This window comes from Zootermopsis nevadensis, unplaced genomic scaffold (assembly GCF_977971745.1).
Source record: "Zootermopsis nevadensis isolate Lab colony 2312 unplaced genomic scaffold, Znev_1.0 Znev_ptg000027l, whole genome shotgun sequence".
NCBI lineage: Eukaryota > Metazoa > Arthropoda > Insecta > Blattodea > Termopsidae > Zootermopsis > Zootermopsis nevadensis.
The window spans coordinates 6,294,174-6,315,239 of record NW_028259159.1 but is presented as its reverse complement, the minus strand read 5'-3'; the positions used below and the strand labels follow the sequence as shown (position 1 = coordinate 6,315,239).

At 36.0% G+C, this 21,066-nt stretch overlaps 4 protein-coding genes across 8 annotated transcripts; 2 read left to right on the top strand and 2 right to left on the bottom strand.

The window, feature by feature from the left end:
* Nucleotides 1-346: 346 nt before the first annotated feature.
* JMJD5 (Jumonji domain containing 5) lies at nt 347-5,327 on the top strand. The gene is made up of 7 exons (XM_022084444.2): nt 347-528; nt 1,445-1,571; nt 1,923-2,100; nt 2,551-2,724; nt 2,963-3,189; nt 3,748-3,912; nt 4,688-5,327. Exons 1-7 carry the CDS (start codon nt 392-394, stop codon nt 4,943-4,945), a joined length of 1,266 nt encoding a protein of 421 aa, XP_021940136.1. The 5' UTR covers nt 347-391; the 3' UTR covers nt 4,946-5,327.
* Nucleotides 5,328-6,295: 968 nt separating this feature from the next.
* Nucleotides 6,296-8,407, bottom strand: LOC110839870 (B-cell receptor-associated protein 31). Its single transcript, XM_022084440.2, has one exon. It carries the CDS (start codon nt 8,227-8,229, stop codon nt 7,534-7,536), a length of 696 nt encoding a protein of 231 aa, XP_021940132.2. The 5' UTR covers nt 8,230-8,407; the 3' UTR covers nt 6,296-7,533.
* A 293-nt stretch (nt 8,408-8,700) lies between these two features.
* LOC110839872 (D-beta-hydroxybutyrate dehydrogenase, mitochondrial-like) lies at nt 8,701-19,540 on the top strand. 4 transcript variants are annotated; one of them, XM_087356595.1, is made up of 9 exons: nt 8,701-8,830; nt 9,034-9,186; nt 15,563-15,796; nt 16,617-16,700; nt 17,011-17,173; nt 17,477-17,629; nt 17,832-17,999; nt 18,212-18,348; nt 19,099-19,540. In XM_087356595.1, exons 3-9 carry the CDS (start codon nt 15,602-15,604, stop codon nt 19,252-19,254), a joined length of 1,056 nt encoding a protein of 351 aa, XP_087212721.1. In that variant the 5' UTR covers nt 8,701-8,830; nt 9,034-9,186; nt 15,563-15,601; the 3' UTR covers nt 19,255-19,540. The 4 variants fall into 4 exon arrangements, with proteins under 4 accessions (XP_087212721.1, XP_087212720.1, XP_087212722.1 ...); XM_087356594.1 differs by having other exon boundaries at nt 8,706-8,911; XM_087356596.1 differs by lacking the exons at nt 8,701-8,830; nt 9,034-9,186 and adding an exon at nt 11,181-11,290.
* LOC147872490 (uncharacterized) lies at nt 9,236-12,879 on the bottom strand. 2 transcript variants are annotated; one of them, XM_087356612.1, is made up of 5 exons: nt 12,800-12,879; nt 11,996-12,074; nt 11,102-11,233; nt 10,294-10,442; nt 9,236-9,903 (listed from the first exon to the last, which is right to left on the bottom strand). In XM_087356612.1, exons 2-5 carry the CDS (start codon nt 12,038-12,040, stop codon nt 9,771-9,773), a joined length of 459 nt encoding a protein of 152 aa, XP_087212738.1. In that variant the 5' UTR covers nt 12,041-12,074; nt 12,800-12,879; the 3' UTR covers nt 9,236-9,770. The 2 variants fall into 2 exon arrangements, with proteins under 2 accessions (XP_087212738.1, XP_087212739.1); XM_087356613.1 differs by having other exon boundaries at nt 9,236-9,900.
* Nucleotides 19,541-21,066: the final 1,526 nt, after the last annotated feature.

Here is a 21,066-nt window from a genome sequence, read left to right as displayed (position 1 = left end):
CTAAGGTAGATGTACGCAGGTCTTGAAATAAATCAAAATTATTTGCCCCTCATTATTTGTGTGAAGTATAAAGCGTTCGTGATACGGCATTTCATATTAAGAGCATTAATTTCGTCAATTTTATTTTCTTAGAAAAATGTGTTTTTAAATTTCGCGGTACAATGAATGCTTTCAATTGTTTACATGACGGCACTACAGAACGGCAGTTGAAGAACGTCATCCGACCGACTGAGCTCTTGGTAATGGCTGCTAGCTTGGTTTAATACAAACTACTGCTGATAGATGGTAGCACAATATACGAGTGACGCCATATATTTTACGCTTTGCCAACTTATGATATTGAGTTGTCAGTTTCCAACCACTCCTCAGTTGGTGTTACTGTATAATTAAAATGGAAGAAAATGTTTTGAATGAAGTAAGGAAGCTCGTACCTCAGAACATCACACACCTTCTTCCAGCAGAAGATTTGGACTCTGCTGTGTTATTTTTACTACAGTATTCTCAAGATAGAATGACGAAAGATGGCAAGTGAGTTCAGACACATTTAAGGTACTAAATTTACGCATATTAGAAACATAACCTTAAATATTCAGGTTGCTAATTTACAACAAAAATTGGTGGCACAGAATTACGAAACGGCAGCCAGTCTTAACGGAATTAAGTTCAAGTCTTGTTTATGTATAACATCGTACATAACCTCCCTGACCTGTTTCAAAATTTGGTTTCTCAGTATAATAGCATAGCGCAACCTGTTTTAAACTCATAAAATGAATCAGGTTACTGATGTGAAGGCTCGGGAAGAGTGATGAGGCAGGGTTGGAACATATTGAATGATTACAAGACAGTAGATCACATTTCTCATAGGTAAGGTAGTAGTCTTATTATAACCACTGTTTGTGTCTTATCATGAAATAAATATATTCTTCTGGTATATACTATTTATTTGATGATTCTAAAATTATTGTATATGGTTAAAACAGTATGACCTTTGCAAAGAAGTAGTTTGTATGCCAACTTTGAAAGTTAGTAGGCATGACCTTTTGGGCAGCTTACATACTGCCTTGCAAAATGAATGTGTTGATGTTATTACCATGTGACAGCAAATAATTATGTTAGCAGAGCTATGTGACTGCACATTGTTGTCTAACCATAACATTGTAGCATGCCATACAAGAATGAGAAGTGACATTTAATGGTAGGGAATCCTTCTGAAAAATGACCACTGGGCAGACCAAGAATGAGGTGGGATGTGAGGATTGAAAATGGATGAAGATGGCTCAGGATCATGGCCAGTGGCGGGATTTAGTGTTGAACCTGCGGGTTCTGCTACCAGGGAGTTAGTTAGTTAGTGACATTTAATGTGGGTTGATTTTTGTTACATGTATATTCATGTCCAGAAGTTTGTACCATCCGATAACACCGATACTATCACTGTTTCTCACAGCTATGCAGAAGCATTGAAAGCTGTGGAGGCAGTACTGGAAATCACTTGGGAAGAACTAAATACTGGGCACTGGAGTAAGGTCCCGCCTGCTCCTCGGCAGCTGTACACAGCTGCTGCCATTATAAAGGTCTGTGCGATTTTCATGGTACCAGAAATAACATCCCATTAATGGGGGTATTGTCATAATTAAATATGCATGTATTTTAGAGCAAAGACTAAAACTTCAAAAAGTAAGCATAAGAAATATATTTTGTCAAGGAGACAAGGAGAAACTTATGCTATGCCATGTGACTCTAATTCTGAATCCAAACTAGAAACAAACATGTGTCATCATAGATAATAATGTAGATTCGTTGTACATAAAAAGGAATACTAAAGAATTCCATACTTCCACAAACTTATTCCACCTCTAAACATAAGATATCACACAGTGATAATTCTTTGTGTTCTGTTGATAATTTTGGTGCTGTGTTTACAGATTGATATTTTACTTAGGAATTATCAACATGAGCATGGAAACAAGGTTGAGTTACTGAAATCAGCAGTAAAGACTGCTGACCTTGGAATTCTGCTGGGAGCTGTCTTGTCTAATGGGGATTGTTCTATGACTCGAATTGCTTCCTTATTATCTCATGCCCTGTCAACCATCTCTTCAGGTGAAAAATTTCAAAATAGCAAGAAATTTTGCTGCAAGTTCAAATTCTGTCTGTTCCATTCGTGTAGTTGAACTTAGGAACTGGTTTTGTGCATTTAATAGTCAACTAGGGATGGTATAATAGGCTGGACGTATAGTTTGGACTGGTATATGGTGTTATCAGTTGTTCTGCATTATATGAACATCAAAGCTAATAAAATGTGCAGATATCTCAAAGTATGTGTACCTCAAATGATGACATTTGTTATTACCTTAAAAAAAACAAATACCTTTACAAAACAAAATAATATTTCAGATTGGTCAGACTCCATCAGAATTGGACTGGAATGACATTTCCTAAATGTCAGGGTGGGTCTGACAGAGGAGCTGAAGGAGATAGATTGAGTTTGAATATTGTCAGATGAATTAACATTAAATTTTTGTGTGGATGATTTAAAGAAATGTTTTTCAGGGTCAGTACCACAACAAGAAGCATCACAGTCATCAAATGACACACAGCACAGTTCACTTACGATAGAGAGTATACCAGGGGTCAAAGGTCATACAATAAAATCATTGGAGAAACCGTCACTGGAACAATTTAGAGCTGCTCATTTTGGTACTCGTATTCCAGTAAAACTCACTGGTAAGAACATTTTGATTGTTTGAGAATCACTGCATGCAGTTGAGTATATAAAAGTGGAAAATATCCTTAAAGATTTTACCGCAATCTGAAATTGTTTAGTGGTGGTGTGGTAAAAGTAAAATATTTAAGAACGTTTTTTGTGCTCACTGTGTTGAACCTAGAGTTAGTTGACCTTAGATATATCTGGTAACAGAACATACCATATAGACATCACAATGACATAATAGGTATATTTTAGGTTGTATGTCTCACTGGCCAGCACTACTTCTCTGGAAAGATTTAAACTATTTGAGGAAAGTAGCTGGAGCCCGCACAGTGCCTATAGAGCTTGGAGCCCATTATGTACACCCTACATGGTCACAGAAATTGATGACAGTCGGGGAGTTCATTGCAGCCCATATTGTGAAACAGATGGGAGAAAACACCCCGATTGGTTACTTGGCACAGCATCCCCTACTTGAACAGGTATATATTCAGGTATCACCGAATAGCTTAAGCTGTATTACCAACATTGTAAAAGTTCAGTCAGCTAGGTGACAGACTGTGTAATGGATGTTCAGGCTTTATATTCCTGGCAACAGCATTGACATTTTTCTTTTCACCACCATGCCCAGCTTATTTCTGAGGCCCATTCAGTTTCCTGCCCTGTTCTCATGTAAATCCCACGTCGTTTCAACTATTCCTCAACTTCCTAAGACATTTCGATTTTAATGTGGGTTTTACAACTGACAACCAACTGTCTCCTGCCATCTTTGTCTTCCCACAGCTTTTCTTCAGCTTCTTCTCATATTCTTTCTTCATTCTCTGTAAGATCTTTTCCTAACCTGTTATTCTGATCTTGGTCTCTTGTCTCCATGTTTGGTGTTTTCCTTTTAGTTCCATGTTCAAGATCTTCTTTGGGATCATCTTCAAATCTACATTTAATCCAGAATCTTTACACACTATACCAACCCGTCAACATTTTTTTACTATGTAAATTGGTTCTTTTATGAAGCTTATAGGTTGTTTCTTATGTGATCACAGGTTCCAGAGCTCATGTCAGATATTTGTGAGCCAGAGTATTGTTGTCTAAGTGACAACTTGGATGAAGGTGTGGCAGTTGATGAAACAGACATCAATGCTTGGTTTGGTCCTAAGGGCACAGTATCACCCCTCCACCATGACCCCAAACATAACCTTCTGGCTCAAGTATGTATTTCAAATGCCTGTGTAACTTTATACGCTGGAAAATAACGGTAACACATAAAATTGAGAAAATAGAAAATCTAACATAATTAGGTATTTATAAATGCATAAAGTAAATTATATTTGTCTCTTAACTGTGATTTACTTTAATATATTCAGATGAGTTAGGAAATACATGTATAGTGTACAGATTCAGATTTTCAGTTTGTGATCCTCTCATAAATAATAACAGATGAGGTGGGTGAACAAGTATCTCCCAGTATAAAATATGGTAAAGATCATTCCAGTGGTTGTGGAATTATTAAATCATGCAGCATAAAACCCCCTTCCCTTTATCTTTAAAGGTAAATGACTTTTAGAAACGTTATTGGGCATTCATTACACCTAAAGGTATAGGGATGTTACACATCATTTCATCCTGTTTAGTTTCCCCTTCCCAGATTTCTCTAGGTGCCCCTCAAAGTCTGCATCCATGTTTGTCTTGTCTTCCATATTTCATGTTCCCTAATTTTATGAAACATTATAGTCATTAGTGCATTGCAAGTATTTGAAACAAAAGTGCTCACAAAATTTTATGGACCTGAGAGGAATTTTTATACTGTCAGGAAACTTCATGCTTTATAGAGGTGAAATCATTCAGCATGTTTGAGACTGAATACTGAATCTGAGGATGGAGTAGAGCCAGCTACCCAAGTATTTTATATTGCAGACATAACCTCAGATAGTATATAATGCTCAATATAAACTTAGTGATGGTTACGTCACTTGTCTTTGTCAGGTTGTTGGTGAGAAGCGCATTCTCTTGTACCATCCAGATGAAACAGGGAAGCTGTATCCACATGAGGGTTCATTGCTTAATAATACAGCTCAAGTTAACCCTGAAGAGCCTGATTATGGTACATTTCCAAACTATGAGAATGCTGTCGCTTGGGAGTGTCATCTGAAACAGGGAGAAATATTGTACATTCCTCCCAAATGGTGGCACCATGTCAGGTCACTTAGCACAAGTTTTTCTGTCAGCTTCTGGTGGACATGAACATGTGTATGTGAAGAATTGTGTACAGAAATTGTATTTTAGGTTGTAATCCTAAGGACTGGAGCAGCAAATATTTGTGTAGTGTCATTAAAATTCACAAGGTATAGTAGTCCTCAACAGTAACAGTGTAACTTTGAAAATGGTAAGAAATACTGTATAACAATATCTCTGTCATGCAGGGTCTCTGAAAAGTTGTACTATATCCTGTTTTTATAAAGATCCATTTTTACTATTATCCTGTCATGTCACATTTGGTCTTTCCCTTCAGATTTTGATTAAAATCATGTGCCTTGCTCATGTGTGCTCCCTGTCCCATTTCATCCTCCTTGATGTAATCATCCTAATATTATTAGGAGAAAAATAAAAATTATGGACATTCTTAGTGTTATTTCTTCTCTCTTATGTTAAAACATTATCCTCATTACTTTGTTTCCTGATATCTTTAGTCTGTGTTCACTGTGCAGTGAGACAGACAAGATGATTGCAAATGTTGCATATATAGAGATAAGTGTATAATCTGAATTACTAATTTTTTTGACTTTGTCCATCATCTGGTATTCTTAAAAAAACAGCATTTTGAAAATTGGATGTCTTCATCCCCAGGTGTAGGGAAAAGGTGCACGGGTTATTTGAGGTTAGCTTTTTAAAATGGACCCAAATCAGGTGCCCTTCTTCTCTATACCTGAAGACAAAAACATCCAGTTTGATTAAGAATATTAACTTTTATAATAGCAGACAATGGATAAAATCTAAAAACTCTGTAATCCAGAGTATAATATGCCACCATCAGAACCCTTTAGAATCAACTTGCAGAAGTACAAGCTTAAGTCATCCTGCCAGATGAAGTGTAATCTGCACATTAGAAGAATGTACATTTCCCATGAGCATTTGTAAGAGACAGCCAGAAAATTATGTGAGAATTCAAGTAAGGGAAGATATCTGGTTTCTAATCCTGCAGAAGTGATGAGTAGGTTCAGCATGAGAAGTCCCTATGTTTTATAGTTTACACAGCTTCCTTCACCAGTTACTGATGATTAACTCATTTAATTCTTGATGTATTGGTTTTACCTCGATGACTTGGACGCCCCCAACATGATCTAGAGAACAGTGCTTCATAAAGTACAGCAGTGATGGTAACAAGGAAATATTCTGTTCTGTTTAAACTCTAGCAACACCGTACCATCTTATCCTAATATAGCAGCCAGTGTTAATAATACTTGACTTTATGAGCACACCTTTTGCACAGTCTGATGGTGGCAAGGATTATAAACGTAGCTATGATGGAGTCTGGAATAGGCAGTCAGTTTTGTGTTACTGCATTTGGCAGGAATCTGTCTTCAGGTGCTGTGATGATGTTTTAACATTTAATTTACTTTATAAAGACATTTTATAAATGCCCTTTTAATGCAGTTTACAAAGATCATGCCATAAATTGTGTTACATTTCAACAAAAAGTTAATTCCAGTCATGTGATGGGTCACAATAAGCTTGTTTTAAAATGTAAAAGGGGAGGGATAAACTAGAGAACTGACTGGATGGTCAGACTCATTTATAATGACTGCATTTTTTATCCACATTAAGCAGCATGTTTATGGTATGTGATTTTAAGTCTATTCACCTTTTTATGGGTCATATGATTTATTGAATATTACTATCAACAAAACTTTACAAAAAAAAGAGCTAAACGTGGTAACAGCTGTTAATACATTAATGACATTTTGATTAATGTTTTACATTCAGGCTTAGCATATAATATACAAACATGTAATTTGTACAAACCATTAGAACAAGTTGAAATACTTTGCAACTTGATGTATTAGTTGATATAATGGATTTAATTCATAACCTCATAATAGACAGTAGATATCAATTATGCAAGTCTTTCATTATCACCATGCCAGTTACATAGGCAAGAATTTCAACAACATATTACTGACCTGTCTAGAAATATGTAACATATCAGAATCCATCTACTTCTACCTTTCAGTTACATAAACAACCCTAGAACCCATTAAAAGAACATCATACAAAACATATAAAAGAAAGTAACATTAATACAACAGAACAATGACCCACGAAGGAAGTAACTTATCAATCAGTCTCATTTTCAGCAAATGTGGCTGCCACATGGTGTAACTGAATGCAACTGAAATAGTACTTGCAATTAATTTGTTGTAAAAAACTATGAAATTTTGAAATCATGACTATGCAGAATTATTACAATACAATTCTGAAGTTACTTCAGTCTACCAAATGAAAGAGGTGCATTCAGATAGAGTTTAAATAAAACTATTTTGAATTCCAAGAATATGTTTTAACAAAGTTCTTAAGAAGCCTAATCCTTGTGACTAAAATAAAGTCATGAATGTTCTAAATAAAAAGTATGGGAATTAATAGTATTTCAAGAATGCAATTACAATAATACACAGACTGCTAAATATAAGTCCCAGTGTTACTGGTAGAGATTCTCCTGTATCAATATTTTTTTCTGAATGCACAACTAGATGATATTAACAACACTGTAAGGCTTTATTACACTGTGAAAATGGTATCACAGCTAATAATTAATATTAATAGTTTTGACATTCTTATGCATCCTTCTTGAGTTCCCCAGCTCCAGCATCAACTTTAGCCTGTAATTTGTGATATTCTTCATTCAAGCGATCATACTCCTTATTTACAGATTCTGCTTGGCTCTTCAGTGCTTCTTTATCCTTCCTTTCCCATTCCAATGTCTTCTCTGCTTCAGCTAGCTTCTCCTTTAATTCTGTTACTTCTTTATCATGAGCTTCATTTGTGTCATTTTGCGCCATGCTGGTCTGATTCTGTGCCAACAAACTTTGTGCAGTAGTAGTTGCAGACTGTGCCTGCCGCATGAAAGCTTCACTCTGAGCCACAAGAGATGCCTGCTGTGATATTAGAGTAACCAATCGACGAATTACCAGAGACAAGAACAGGGCAAAGCCTGCGATATAAAAATTACGCTGGGCCCGAAATAACCTCATATTAACTTGCATTTCTGCATCAAGGTGTGCATGGGTTGCTTCTGTTGTCTCAGCACTGGAATATTTCCTCATCTCACGGATAGCATCCAAGAAAAAAAGGACAAGTATTGCTAAAAGCACAAGGAAATAAATGAACGCCTGATTATTTAGAGCGTGTAGAAACCGCGACTTGAAGAGTTTATTCCACCTTTGAGGTGATGCAACTGGCAACACTAGTAGTAAAACGACGGCTATTTCGACGTACAAAAACGTAGCAATGATTGTCCACTGAAGACTCATGTTGATTTATAGTAAGAAATTTATACAGTTATTACACCGCAGAATCCTCTACGTGTTATGATGATCACACAACCAAGACACTTCAACGCCTACCACTACCTACAAAAACCTTGAATCATTCCTTTGCAGAGCCAATAATAGAGTCAAGATGGCTAAGCCTGTGTATGCTTTCATTTTAGACACTTGAATTATCCGAGTCACATCAATGTGTTACATCTACATGCAGTGCACTCCATGGAATGTTAATTTAAAGAAATCGTTTAATTTTCAAGAATTTAATGAAAAGTAATCCTGATAAATATATTGAAAACGTTTGGATATCAGAATTTTTAAATTTTTCTTTGCAAACTGTGATATGTTTCTATAATATTATTATAATCTGTGTAGATTAAGGTTGAAGTTAACTCCGTTCATGGAAACAAACATTAATAACCATGTGTGGTGGTGATGTCTTATTATCTGTGCTACCTCGACTATTGCCATCTGGTATAATCGTATGAAATCATATGTAGGAGTTGGGAAGTTGATTGCAGATTTACTTTCATTATGAATACAGAAACTGTTATTTTAAATACTGAGATGGAACATAAGGAATTAAATTGTGAGAATATAACTGGATTGAACTGGCATTAAATGAGGTTTTGTGGTGCACTTTCGTGTTCTAGCAGTGCTGAACCTGCAGGTTTTATTACTAGAGATTTTTAGTTATTTAGTAATGAATCAGTGTTGTATCTAAAATGAATTAAACAGTTCTGATAGCTAAGTGATGTTCAACCCCTACTAATAGAAGGTCTTTATGTTCAGTTTGTTGCTGATGCGGTCCGAATTGGAGCACAGGATGAGTGGACCATCAAGGTGCAGAGACCTGGTTCTTTTATGTGGTATATACATCTTATGGCCGGACCTGTATATATGTAGTGGATGGTTCATCAGTTCATTGGAAAAAGAAAAATTAAGGTATTGGTCTTGATACCAGGATAGCTAAAAATGTTGATAAGTTTTGAGATTTTCAGTAAACTTATTTATTCAGTACAATTTATTTCTCTGGATATTTAATCTGTAATGCTTGAGATAATCATATTCTTCACATAAATTTTATTATGGAAGGAAATTTTGTGAATTATACTCTTGTTAGTCATGTTATTAAGTAGTTACATCAAGGAGGTTAATGTGGACTTGAGAATTAGTTTTGATGGGAAGAACAAAAGAAATGTGCATGGAATTTAACAAATATGGAAAAGCAGATAAAGAAAATGGGAGGACAATATAAGAGTGACTTGTAAGTGAATACATTTTGGTAATATGGACTGGATGTAACTTGTTCTATATAAAGTTCAGTGGTGGGATATGTTATCAGGTTGAAGGACCAGAAAATGAGAGTTGTCATCATGTTCATCATTTCTTTCTCTAAACTGTGATGAGGACAAAAGTAATGTCACTGTTGGTCTTCTGGATATTAGCACATTGTAGACTTGCAGGAGGATACTGACATTTTGAAGGAACACGCTACCTCTGTCTTCAGCCTTGCTGTCTGTCTATACCTACCCATTAGTATGATCTGCAGTAGTGACTTCTACATGTTTTGTTATGGTTTCAATAGTGTCCTGTGGAGTTACTTTTCCAGTGGTTTGTGGCCGCTGTGGCATGTTGCGCCGTCTCTCCATTCCAGCACTGCTGATCACATATGAATCATAAATCATTATGTAATGACTTCTGTTTTATACATTATAAAACAGGGAGTCCTATGTAACTTGGAACGCACCTACTAGCATGTGATGGCTATGTTTTACATTGTGACTAACTCATTTCCTGGTAGTTTGCTCGCTGTTGCTGTAGCATGCTGTCATGTTGGGTTCCATGTTAAGTGGGACACACTATAAAAATGTGGATAAATTCCTCAGAATTTTAGGAGCTTGCCACCATTAGCTATTACACACAGCCTTGAATTACATCTCAGGTTCACTTAATTTATTCATAGTCTTGATTGATTATCCTACTATACTGACAGTATACTGTCCCTGTCACATGACACTTTATGTGTAAGTTCTTTGCATTCTACTGTACCTGAACAAGTTGGTCGTGTTGTGATCCTGTATAAGCTGTTGCAGTATCTGACACATCATAACTGGTACGTCATTAGCTGATGCTGCAGTATGACTTCCGAGTTGTTTTCTCAAAGCCATCACAGCAGTTCTGCATTCTGTCTCCCCTAGCTGTGCAAAACACATATCTGTATCATTAGTAACAAATACTTGTATATCAGTCAGGCAAAGTGAGGTTATCAGATATCCTTGTGTATGCTAGAAGCTGATGTCATATAAAGTGGAATTCTTCCATAGGGGCAGTTCCACCATAGATGTAGATTCCTTTGTTCTAGCTAGACAGCTGAAGTTCTCATAAAACTGATAACACTTAGCAGTATACTGCAAGCAGGTCTGTTCTTGCCTGGATGATGAATTAATGACTGGTATTCAATATCACAGAAGCATTGACACAGAAGTATGTTAATGTGAAGCAAGTATTAGTTTATTTTCCCAGGTGGCAGCTAAATGGTGTTAACTGCACACTGACTACACATTATGCGTTGATCTTCTTATCAAAAGTTGAGAACATTACACTTTGTATGGATTGTAAATGATTAAATATGCTGTAATTTGTAATTTGTAATTTTCAACTTTTCTGAAATGCTGCTGAAATGTATTATTTTTCCATGTGTGCTAAACACAAAATTTAACAAAGTCTTTCAGAGAATAATGACTGGATTCTATCACATGCAGTTAGACATTTTAATGCCACCAAGAAATTGTTTCTTGCTCAGTTGAGCAGCCTTCAATTTACTGATACATATTCAGCATTTCATTAAGAATTCCACCTTTGTCGTCAGTTCCTCCAGTTTTTCCTCGTCCACTGGTGATAGTCGCGGCTTCTGATACAGCCAGCTGTAGTTAGGACGTCCACCGTCTTTTTTGTTAGACTTGCTGAGTATAAGCATCTGGTTCTTCACCTGGTTATGGCATGGAAACACAGAATGATCTAAGTAGGATTTGATGTTCTTATGTTGGTGAGTACAATGATGGGTATCTTCTGGGTTGTAGTGCCATGTAGTTTGATAGAACTTTACCAACGTTTCGGAGGCCCTTGCTGCCTCCTCGTCTTCATGATAATGGAGGCAGCAAAGACCTTTGATGCACTGGTAAACTACTAGACTACACAGTATTATAACCCAGAAGACAGCCATCTTCATACAGTAATCTAATTATTAAACTTGCTATAACTGCAATAATCATCCAGAAAGTAAAGAATTCAGTTTATTGGTTACATATGCATTACTTTTTTACATAATATTTTTCTCAGTAACTTTACCCTATCAAGAAATGAGTATGTTGTGCTGGTAGAAATCTTGTCCAACCTCAGCTTATCCGCGTACTTCTGATATTCTCTGTTTTTATGTCCTGACCAAAGGTATTTATGTTCACAGTAACATTTCCATGTACAGCCTGTAGTCTTTGAGAATGTTTTCTGCTGACAGAGCTTCATTACAGCATGTTGCTTTCATGTCTAATTCCTAGGGTGATATCCATTGGAATAGTGTGTGGCCTTGTATCCAGAAGTGGGAACATGAAATGTTATAACTGTGAAAGTAGTATTGTTTTCTTAAAAGCTACTTTGGGACATTTTTTCTAGGTGGGTCTTATGAGTATCCATAACATGCAATGTTTTGCACTTTGTTTTGAAATGTATATTTACCTATGTTGATAATGCTCACCTCGGTCAGGATTTCGTTACGAAGATGTTGTTTGTTCCATGACATTGTCTCTTGAAGACCACCTCAGACACCTGGAACACTTCAAAATCTTATATCAATCAGTTGTTCATTTTATTGAATGTTTTTGGGTGTTTGTAATTTTTTTAATGTTTCGTATACTTTTATGTGGATTTCATAAATATGTGGAGCATGTGTGTGTATATGAATCACATGACCAACATTAACACATACAGAAGTTATGATGCCTAAATATTGTTCTGCCTGAAAAGACTTTTAAGATTGGTGTGAATGTTCAGTTATTTTGTTTTAACACAGCAATTCCCATCATATCATAGATAATTAATTTGTATGAAATTTATGCATGAAATTCAAGAAATGAACATAGGATGGGGGTGGTATGATGTCTCTTAATTTTGCTCGTTTCATCTCCAAAACTGCTGACCATATTTTTAAGTTATGGATTTAGTTTTTAGAGAATTTAATTTTTGATTTTACAGGCCTAATATGTAATTCTCTTTACATGAAGCTTAAATACATTTTTTAGTTCTAAAAAAAGTTTAGTACAAAACATTGGTACATGACAAGACTACGCCTTTTTCTGTTATGATAAATATTTAATAAAATATAATGGAAAATAATCTCTAACTCTTTACAGTTGCTTTGCAACAATATGCATGTATGTACAATAAATGAACATTAAAGCTAGTGAGGTATATAAAATTACAAAAACAAAAACACATTCAAAAATATGTGTGCTCATATAGAGTATAACTATATACTGTCATATTGTGTGTTGCTACTTACCCTGTTCAAAGCAACTGACTGCGCTTTGCCCCCACAGAGTTAACAAAATCTGGAAGAGATGATACGGTCCTTTGAGTATATGTTGTTATATTATCTCACTTGCTTCCATAATTTAATTAAAAAGCTGAATGGTAAAGTGAAGTATATTTTCATTAGTTTACATTGCTTATCAGAAGCTTCAGAATTAATTAATTAATTGCAAACAGTGGTATTATCTGTGTCTAAATTTGACCAATCTTCTGTCATTTCAGAAATACATGTCTGATATGATTTCAACCCAATTTTACAGATGCCCACTCATTTTTCATGCTCAGAGAGAAGTGTACTTCCTGTTTAATCCTCCCTAAATTTTATTCATAGTAAATGTATCCTGTGCCGATGACTTTCCTGAGTTGTAGTTGTTGAGAAATATATTTCTGAATTCAGCTTTGGATCTGTGTTCATATCCGCTTCAGAAGAAGTAATTTAAGTAAGAAAGGCCTTGTACTTTGTGTGGAATATGCTATTTTATTATATACAACTGGGAAATTATCTCCTTATGGAGGAAGCTCAGAATTGTCACAGTATTTTTTTTTTTTTTAGGTTTGTGAATGTTAATTGAAAGTTAGAAATTTATGGTAGTAGAGTGTTTATTTTGGTTTTTATTTACTTGTTATTTTTCTCTCTCTTAATCTATGACCTGTGGTATTTTCCAATTTGCATAAATAATTTTTATGAGACTAATAGAAAATTTCTATGAACTTTATGTGCTATTTTCATGGGGTCTCTTTGCAAAATATTCTATCTGCAAACTTTAACTTTGCATTTGATGGTGCTGAGTCAATGTGTATGTGATTTATGCCAGTTTTTCATTAAGCATTTGGTTTTATTGTGGCAGGTGAATACTTTTTCAAATATGAGTAACTGTTAGTTCTGCCTTATTGTGACTTTATATTAAAGATAAGGGCATCTATGGAAATGCTGTTTATGGCGTTTAATAATTGTTTATCAGAACTGATTCTAATTTTCTAGATTAGATATGAGAAGCCTATGGCATACACTCCAGAAAGTTTATAGTGTTCATTTTGCTTCACCCTTTTGCCATCCCTAAAATGTGTATTCTGTGTTTTAAAAGTGTACCATAAAGATGTTGTATACATTATCAGTTCCAAATTACTTGTTATAAATTAAATGATACTTGTTGAATGTATATAATGTGTATCATTGCACACTTTCCTAATACTTTCATACTGCTAACATTTGTAACAGTGTGTTTTAAATTCTGTATTTTCAAAGGGAGTTTATTTATCAGTTCTTGCAGTAAAGGCTTAAGTGTTACCTTGAAATAGACTGTATTAGATAGACTACAATAAACATTTTCATTTTATGTCTCCAAACTCATTGTTCATAATAAAGTGAGCACTTTTTAACTCCCACAGTTATTAGGGTCATTAAATTAAGAATTGAATGAGATGGGATGGTTCAGCCTTAAATAAACTGGATGCCTGGGGATCAGTTACTGGTGAGAGCAGGGATTTTTTCTTTTCCACCACCTTCAGACTTCCTTCTGCCCAGTGCATGCTGGGAGCTTTCAGTCAGGGTGTAAATCCACTAACCTCCATTTAATGTCTAGGTTAAGAATTTATTGAACTGACCTCCATGCCCCCTATGCATTGTTATGATTTGCAGATATGGGGGCAGAGTTATCTAAGCAAAGCAAATCCAGAATGTAATATTCACTTTTTTGGACAATGTTGTGTAGTTTTTTATGTAATTGGAGGTTTTGGATATTTGCTTTCTTAAAAGTTTAATATTCATCTGCCTTCAGTGTGAAGAAGAACATGCAGAATTAGACCCTCTTACATATGAATAATTGAAATCAGGCTAGCTGCTGTGGAGAATCTCTATTAATAGCCTGTTTGCAAGTTGAAACTGATTATATTATTTATAGCCTGTGTTTAGATTACTGTGTTTTGATGAGTAAGACCAACTGTGTGGGAGAAATATTTCTTCTCCTCTCCTCTCTTGAACATTCAAGTGTACAGACGTAGACTGGATAAAGGTTCATATTACAAAAAACTCTCAAAGAACTGTTTTTTAATTGGACACCAGCAACTGTAAGTTCATATTTGAGTAGAAATAAGGATAATATGCTGTAAATGAGGTTCGCTGTTTTGTATTCATGAGGGATTCAGGGTTGCTTTTCTGAAATGACGGTAATAAATTCAGCTAACTCCAGCACAGCAATGGTTCTGTAAACCACTGAGAACTATTTACTTATTTCTCAGTGGTTTACAGAACTTTTATTGTACTGTAAGTAACAATATGTGTTCAATTTGAATTTTATTTTATTTTAATGGAGTTTTATGTATTAGAATGACTTGTTCATGTTTCATTGAACAACATTGTCAGTATCTCAGAACCTCAAGACTATGTGCTTTCAAGGGAGTAGCACAAAAATGCGTGAAAGGGTGGGTGGGTTATATCTTACATACTTGAAGGTTACTGAAACATTGTCATCGGAGATGCTTAGAATTGGGTATGGGGTCTACCAGTTCTTTTATCCAAAGGAAAGTGAGTGTTATTAAGGAGTAAAGCAACCAGATTGTCAAGCTGGTGGTTCACCTCTGTCTATATATGGAGCTGTACCTCCTTGCCATCATGGGATGATGCTTGCCTGGAAGGTCTACTCCTTTGGAATCTCAAACTGTTTCATTCTAATCGCAGGTTCTATGAATGCAGTTTTTGAATTAACTACCAACTAAAGTGTCTTTTTTGTGTCAGATTCAGGTTCAATAGGCTTAGAACTTGACCTTGTTTAAAATGGATCTCTCTCTGGATGGGCTGTACCGGGCTGTGCTGAGAGGCCTGCAGGTTGGGCTTGGGTCTGCATTAACGCTTGTCATTGTGAAGACTGCAATAACACTCCCCGGTCTGCAGAAAATAAGTCCACTTGCTGTGTTCTTCACTGGCATATTGCTGGGAATTGCATTTGCCTTTTATCGTGACTATCTGAAGGTAAGAACATGTCATAAATATTTGTTTAAGAACAGAGATAAAACAGTAGTATGGGTTCAGTTTGTAGCTTGTAATGCAGGTCACTGTTTAGATATTTAGTGCAAATTTCTTTCTACCATAACCTTTACCACACAGGAATATTTTACTTAAATCCTTAGACTATCGAGCTGCTAGCTGAACCGTAAAGCTTGTATTAGTGGTTCAGCAGTGTGTTGGTGCAACACGCAGCCAGCTGAATCGTGCGTAAGCCATGATGTGTGGACGATATAGGTTAACTGTACCTTACTGCAACTACATCTGTTCTCATTTCTCATGTAATTGCTATCTAAATAACCAGTTTGACCACTTCATTTAAAATTGCGAATGATGGAGCTAAGGCAGAAATGGATATATAGAACATATACTGAGTTTTACTACAAGTGCTTGGTTGTTATTTATTTTAATATATCAAAATCACTTTGTAGAGTGATTTGAACCAATTGTGTATATTATTTCTTTAAATTATTTAAACTGGAAAAGATGTTAAATATTACTTCAAACTAAGCAGTAGGACTGGTAAGTGATTGTGGTATATTTTGATGTATTTGTTTCTGTGACTGATGGAAAACTGCAAAGCAATTTCAATAAGTGTAAGTTGATAGGTGTATGTTCGTGTTTGTGAGAGATTTGTTTTTGAATTCAGCTTGCCAAGAATAGTCGGGTCTATTAAATTAATTTGTTTCATAGATTGTTATGGTACATTTTTATTTGTAGTTCGTCAACATTGGTGCGAATCAGATGACCTTTATTGATTGGTGAAGCAATGATGTCTTTGTTACAGGTGTCTCTAAATGGAAAATCTGTGTTGGTTACTGGTTGTGATTCAGGATTTGGATACGAACTGGCACTTCGGCTAGAAAGAATGGTAGGACGTTTTTATAATTAGAAACAGCCTTTATTAGGGTAATTGTACAGGGATAAATATAAACAAATATAATTTTTCTGGGAAGGGAATTGCTCATTATTTCAATGTATGCATTTTTCCCAGTAATGAAATAGGTCTCTGTTTCCACCTTACTACTATTATTACTGCTTTACCACCATTCTGCTGGTGTTGTGGTATATTTTCATAGGGCATTGTCATGAAATTACTTTCTGAAAACAGAGTTCCAATGTCATGTTCTTGTATAGTCAAATTTATGACGTGGCATAGGAAAGTGGAATTGTGTTTGCAGGGGGCAGTAGTGTTTGCAGGCTGTGTGAAAGCCCAAGAAGGTGGTGCGAAGGAGCTGAAAGATCTTAATCTGAAGAGGCTTCATGTCATACAGTTGGACGTGACATCTGACGAACAGGTTGCAACTGCTACTGATTACGTCAGCAGGCACATTCCACCTCAAGGTGATTTTATTTTGATGTAGCAATTAGTTATTTATATTTACTTGGGGTTTATCTAATGATGCTATCGCTAGCTCAGACTATAGTGTAAAATGATAGGATGTTTACTGAATAATTCATTGTAAAGAGAATGGTAGGATGCAGTCTTGGCATAATTTAAGCTACTGTCTCAGCATTTATTTGGAAGAACTGAGTAAAACCACTAAAACCTGCAGTCATAGATGGATGAGATTCGTACAGACGTCTTTCATTATTATACGCAGCAGAAAATTTGGTCTGTTGATGATTGTGATGATGTGCTTTCAGGACTGTGGGCAGTGGTGAATAATGCTGGACTGAATGCATTTGGTTATGTAGAATGGGTGCCCATCACTACATGCAAGAAGGTCATGGATGTTAATGTATGGGGTGCAGTACGGGTTATTCATTCTTTCCTGCCTCTTCTCCGTGACACCAGAGGTTTGAAGCTTTCATTCAGCAGGGTTATTAAATCATAATTTTTATTACTATACTGAAATTTCACTGGGTTTTGTAGGTTGGTTTTACATTTCGTATGTGGAAAATGGCCTTCATGATAACACTTTGATAAACTGCTTGAAAAGTATGTAATTTTAAATAATTGTTGAAATAACAAAGTTTTTGTGATTGATGTTTGTTACAGGTAGAATAGTGAATTTGTCCAGTGCACTTTCCCGTTTCAGCTTGCCCAACAGATCAACATATGGAATTACTAAGTATGGGATACAGGCTTTGTCAGATTCTCTGAGGTTTGAGATGAAGCGCTGGGGAATTAGTGTTTCAATCATTGAGCCTGGAAGTCTTGTCAGTGGTAAGAGAAAATCTAGAAATTTTTCTGAAATTACATAACACAGTTGCTGATTGTGGCTTTCTATCGTGAGTGATTGTCATTTTCATGTTATAGGCATAATAAAGGTGAACATTTAAAGTAACATTCCTGTAGACAGTACTCTTCATACTTACCACTGTGAGAACCTGAAATGTCACATTTAAGATAATGTTGAATGATGATCTGTGTTACAGGAATCTTCACTGAGGATTCAGTCAAGAAGCAGGCTGCTAACCTGTGGAACCAGATACCTGAAGCAGTGCAGAAAGTGTACACTAAGGAATTCTATGATAATGTTGTTGGGAACATGCTGAAATACAGCACTAAGGGAGTGAGTACATAAAATCACTAAAAAATAAAGGGTCAGAGCAATGGGGCATTGAGGGTGAGTGGGGAGATGACTTCTGAACAAGGATGTGTAATTTGTAGGGGAATGGTTTGTAATTAGGTCAGCGTTGTATGAATAAGGGTCAGTACTGGATCGTGTTCCATCAGTGAAATCCAGGGAATCACAATTTTTGTACTTCGATTTTGAATCCTTTATGTTAAGGCCACAAGTGTGTTTATACTTTATTATAGGAAGAAAGGACATTCTTTGCTGTAAAGAATTTTGTTATGGTGAGATTTTATTTTTCTTTGTGGTACTGTGCCCATACTGGTTCTGGGGTCTACCCAGCCTCCCTCCTACTGAAATCTTGAATGCATTTTGTGTTTGGCTCACACTACCGTGCACCTTCATGGTTTGGTTAATGAGGAGCTCCATAATTTATGCTCTTCACTAAACATTATTAGGATTAAATCAGTAGGATGAGACGAAGTGGTAATGAAAGTTCTGGTTTCATAATAGGTGGAAAATTTCTTGCTAGTTGTGCAGCTGTCACTTTCTCCACGAATCAGCTTCGTGGAAGTACGATGATGGTGATCGAAGTTTTCCTATAGTCCCCTCTTTTCCCCTCCCACATCCTTATTTACACTTGGCTGTCATGTGAAACAATCAACTTAATCACTTTTCAAGCTGTAATCTGCCTCTACTTTATATTGCCTTTAGTACACAGGCACCTTCGATGAAATTGTGTTTCAGGCAATTCCCAAAGCTCCTGTGGTAGATGCATATGTAATGGCATTGGTGCACCGCTACCCTCATCCCCGTTATCAGCCCATGGAACTGAAAATGAAGATAATGGCTTGGGTGAACACTCACCTCCCAGAATGGGTGTTTGAGAGAATTTTTACGTAGATGTACGCCACCAAGCTACATAGTGCTAACAGAAGCCCACCTGGTTATGTCAAGAAGGCGGGACAGAGAGGTTATTAACAAATGATTTTTTTTATTTATAACACTGTGAAAGTTTTGAACTGTGGTTATGATAAATCCATGTTCTTAGCTTAGGACTACAAAAGGGTATTGGTGTTAATAAATATTACGAAAGGTGATGTGACAGTAAAAGGGTACTATTGTCAAACAAGTATGTGTTCCGGGTCTGAAGGGGTTAAAAAGAATTGATATCCGAGTGCTTTTGTTATATCTTCTTTTTCTCAAGCTCTGGGGTCCACTGTGAACTTTGGCTTCCTGCACAATTCCTCTCCAGGCCCAACGATCCTTAGCTACAGAGTGCCAATTTCTAATTCCCATAATTTTCAAATCTCCTTCTATTTCATCTTTCCACCTTTTACGTGGCCTGCCTCTCTTCCTTACTCCTATATTAGTTATCATTATATTTTTTGGCATTCGTTCCTTCTCCATTCTTGCAATGTGTCCGTACCAGCTTTTGTTATATCTGCCTCACAAAAGTTCGTGAGCAGTCTTGAGGTGAGTATTGAAGAGATTTAACTGTGCATGTGCTAGGAGTCTGGAGGCTGGGTCACAGTGGGTGCTTAAGAGGACATCTTATGGCATTAATGCAGATACAGCCATACAGAGAACCCCGTGAAGAAATACAGATCTATCACAGAAATTTCCTTCATATCCGAGGGCTTGGCAAGGGGCACCATGTATTATTGTACGGTAGAGTTTTGTCAGAATAACTTGTGTTCAGCTTCAGAGTGTATAGTTTATGTTATATAGTACAGTAAAGTGGTTGTTATAGTAACTCATCTAATCTTGGAAATATAGTGCAGTAGACTTGTTGGAAATTCAGTTTCCCTCAGCAGGACAAACACATAAAATACAATATTTGTCATGAAAACTTGGCGTAGCTTGGAAAGATACTTTCTGTATGCAGTCTGTATATAAGTAGAATTGTTTCAAGCTCAATAATTTTGCCTTTCAGATATTCTGTTTTCTTATTCCTAGAGATCCTAACATTTCAGGTTCTATAAATCAAAATTAAATTTGCCTTACATCATTGACTGTAGACACCCAATGTGTAGACAATCATGATGATCTTCCCTGTGTGTTATAACACTGTGTGAAGAATACACACAGAGTCTTTATAGTCTGTTTCAACATGGAAGTACAGATGCAATGAGATATTTGAATGTTGACTCACGTTATCATGTCTGCTCGTAAACAAGGGTGTTCAGTTCACACGTGTGGATTGTAATCTTGAGCTTGAAGTTGGTAAACTCAGAACAGAATCCAGTTTGGAAATTTCTTCAAGGTCAAGAAACACAGGTAAGGCCAAGGCTGTGTTTAGATGGAATTACAGATTCATATTCTCCATGAAATGTCTGGAACAACACAGAAAAATAGACTTGTGACAGAATGTAGTTAGAAAAGAAACCTTTGTTAATGAAAAGAACAGTGCACATATGTCAGCATTGTTAAATAATGTAAGGATACATATAGATATTGAATTATGTAGTTGCATTTCTTGCACAGCAGATATAATGACTATCACCATGACTCAAATATAATAACTTCATTTGTGTATAGGTTATAGTTTGTGAAAGTGAGGTTGGTAGGAAGGAAATATTTTATAGTAGGCTTTCTAGTCTAGTGTTGTTAGTTGTTCTGCATTTATAGCATGTTCCCTACTGTGTGTGTACACAAAACATTGGTTTTTGTTATCTTGTTTGGATGAGTCGCCTATGAAGGTATGAGACAAGT

Coding starts and splice junctions, on each gene's coding strand:
- LOC147872490 (XM_087356612.1), bottom strand. CDS start 12,040: ATGTCATGGAACAAACAACATCTTCGTAACGAAATCCTGACCGAG. Junction 11,234..11,995: donor GTAACGAAATCCTGACCGAG/GTGAGCATTATC, acceptor TGCCATAACCAG/GTGAAGAACCAGATGCTTAT. Junction 10,443..11,101: donor TGGAGGAACTGACGACAAAG/GTGGAATTCTTA, acceptor TGTTTTGCACAG/CTAGGGGAGACAGAATGCAG.
- LOC110839870 (XM_022084440.2), bottom strand. CDS start 8,229: ATGAGTCTTCAGTGGACAATCATTGCTACGTTTTTGTACGTCGAAATA.
- LOC110839872 (XM_087356595.1), top strand. CDS start 15,602: ATGGATCTCTCTCTGGATGGGCTGTACCGGGCTGTGCTGAGAGGCCTG. Junction 17,174..17,476: donor CAGGCACATTCCACCTCAAG/GTGATTTTATTT, acceptor ATGTGCTTTCAG/GACTGTGGGCAGTGGTGAAT. Junction 18,000..18,211: donor GCCTGGAAGTCTTGTCAGTG/GTAAGAGAAAAT, acceptor TCTGTGTTACAG/GAATCTTCACTGAGGATTCA.
- JMJD5 (XM_022084444.2), top strand. CDS start 392: ATGGAAGAAAATGTTTTGAATGAAGTAAGGAAGCTCGTACCTCAGAAC. Junction 2,101..2,550: donor CCTGTCAACCATCTCTTCAG/GTGAAAAATTTC, acceptor AATGTTTTTCAG/GGTCAGTACCACAACAAGAA. Junction 3,913..4,687: donor AACATAACCTTCTGGCTCAA/GTATGTATTTCA, acceptor TGTCTTTGTCAG/GTTGTTGGTGAGAAGCGCAT.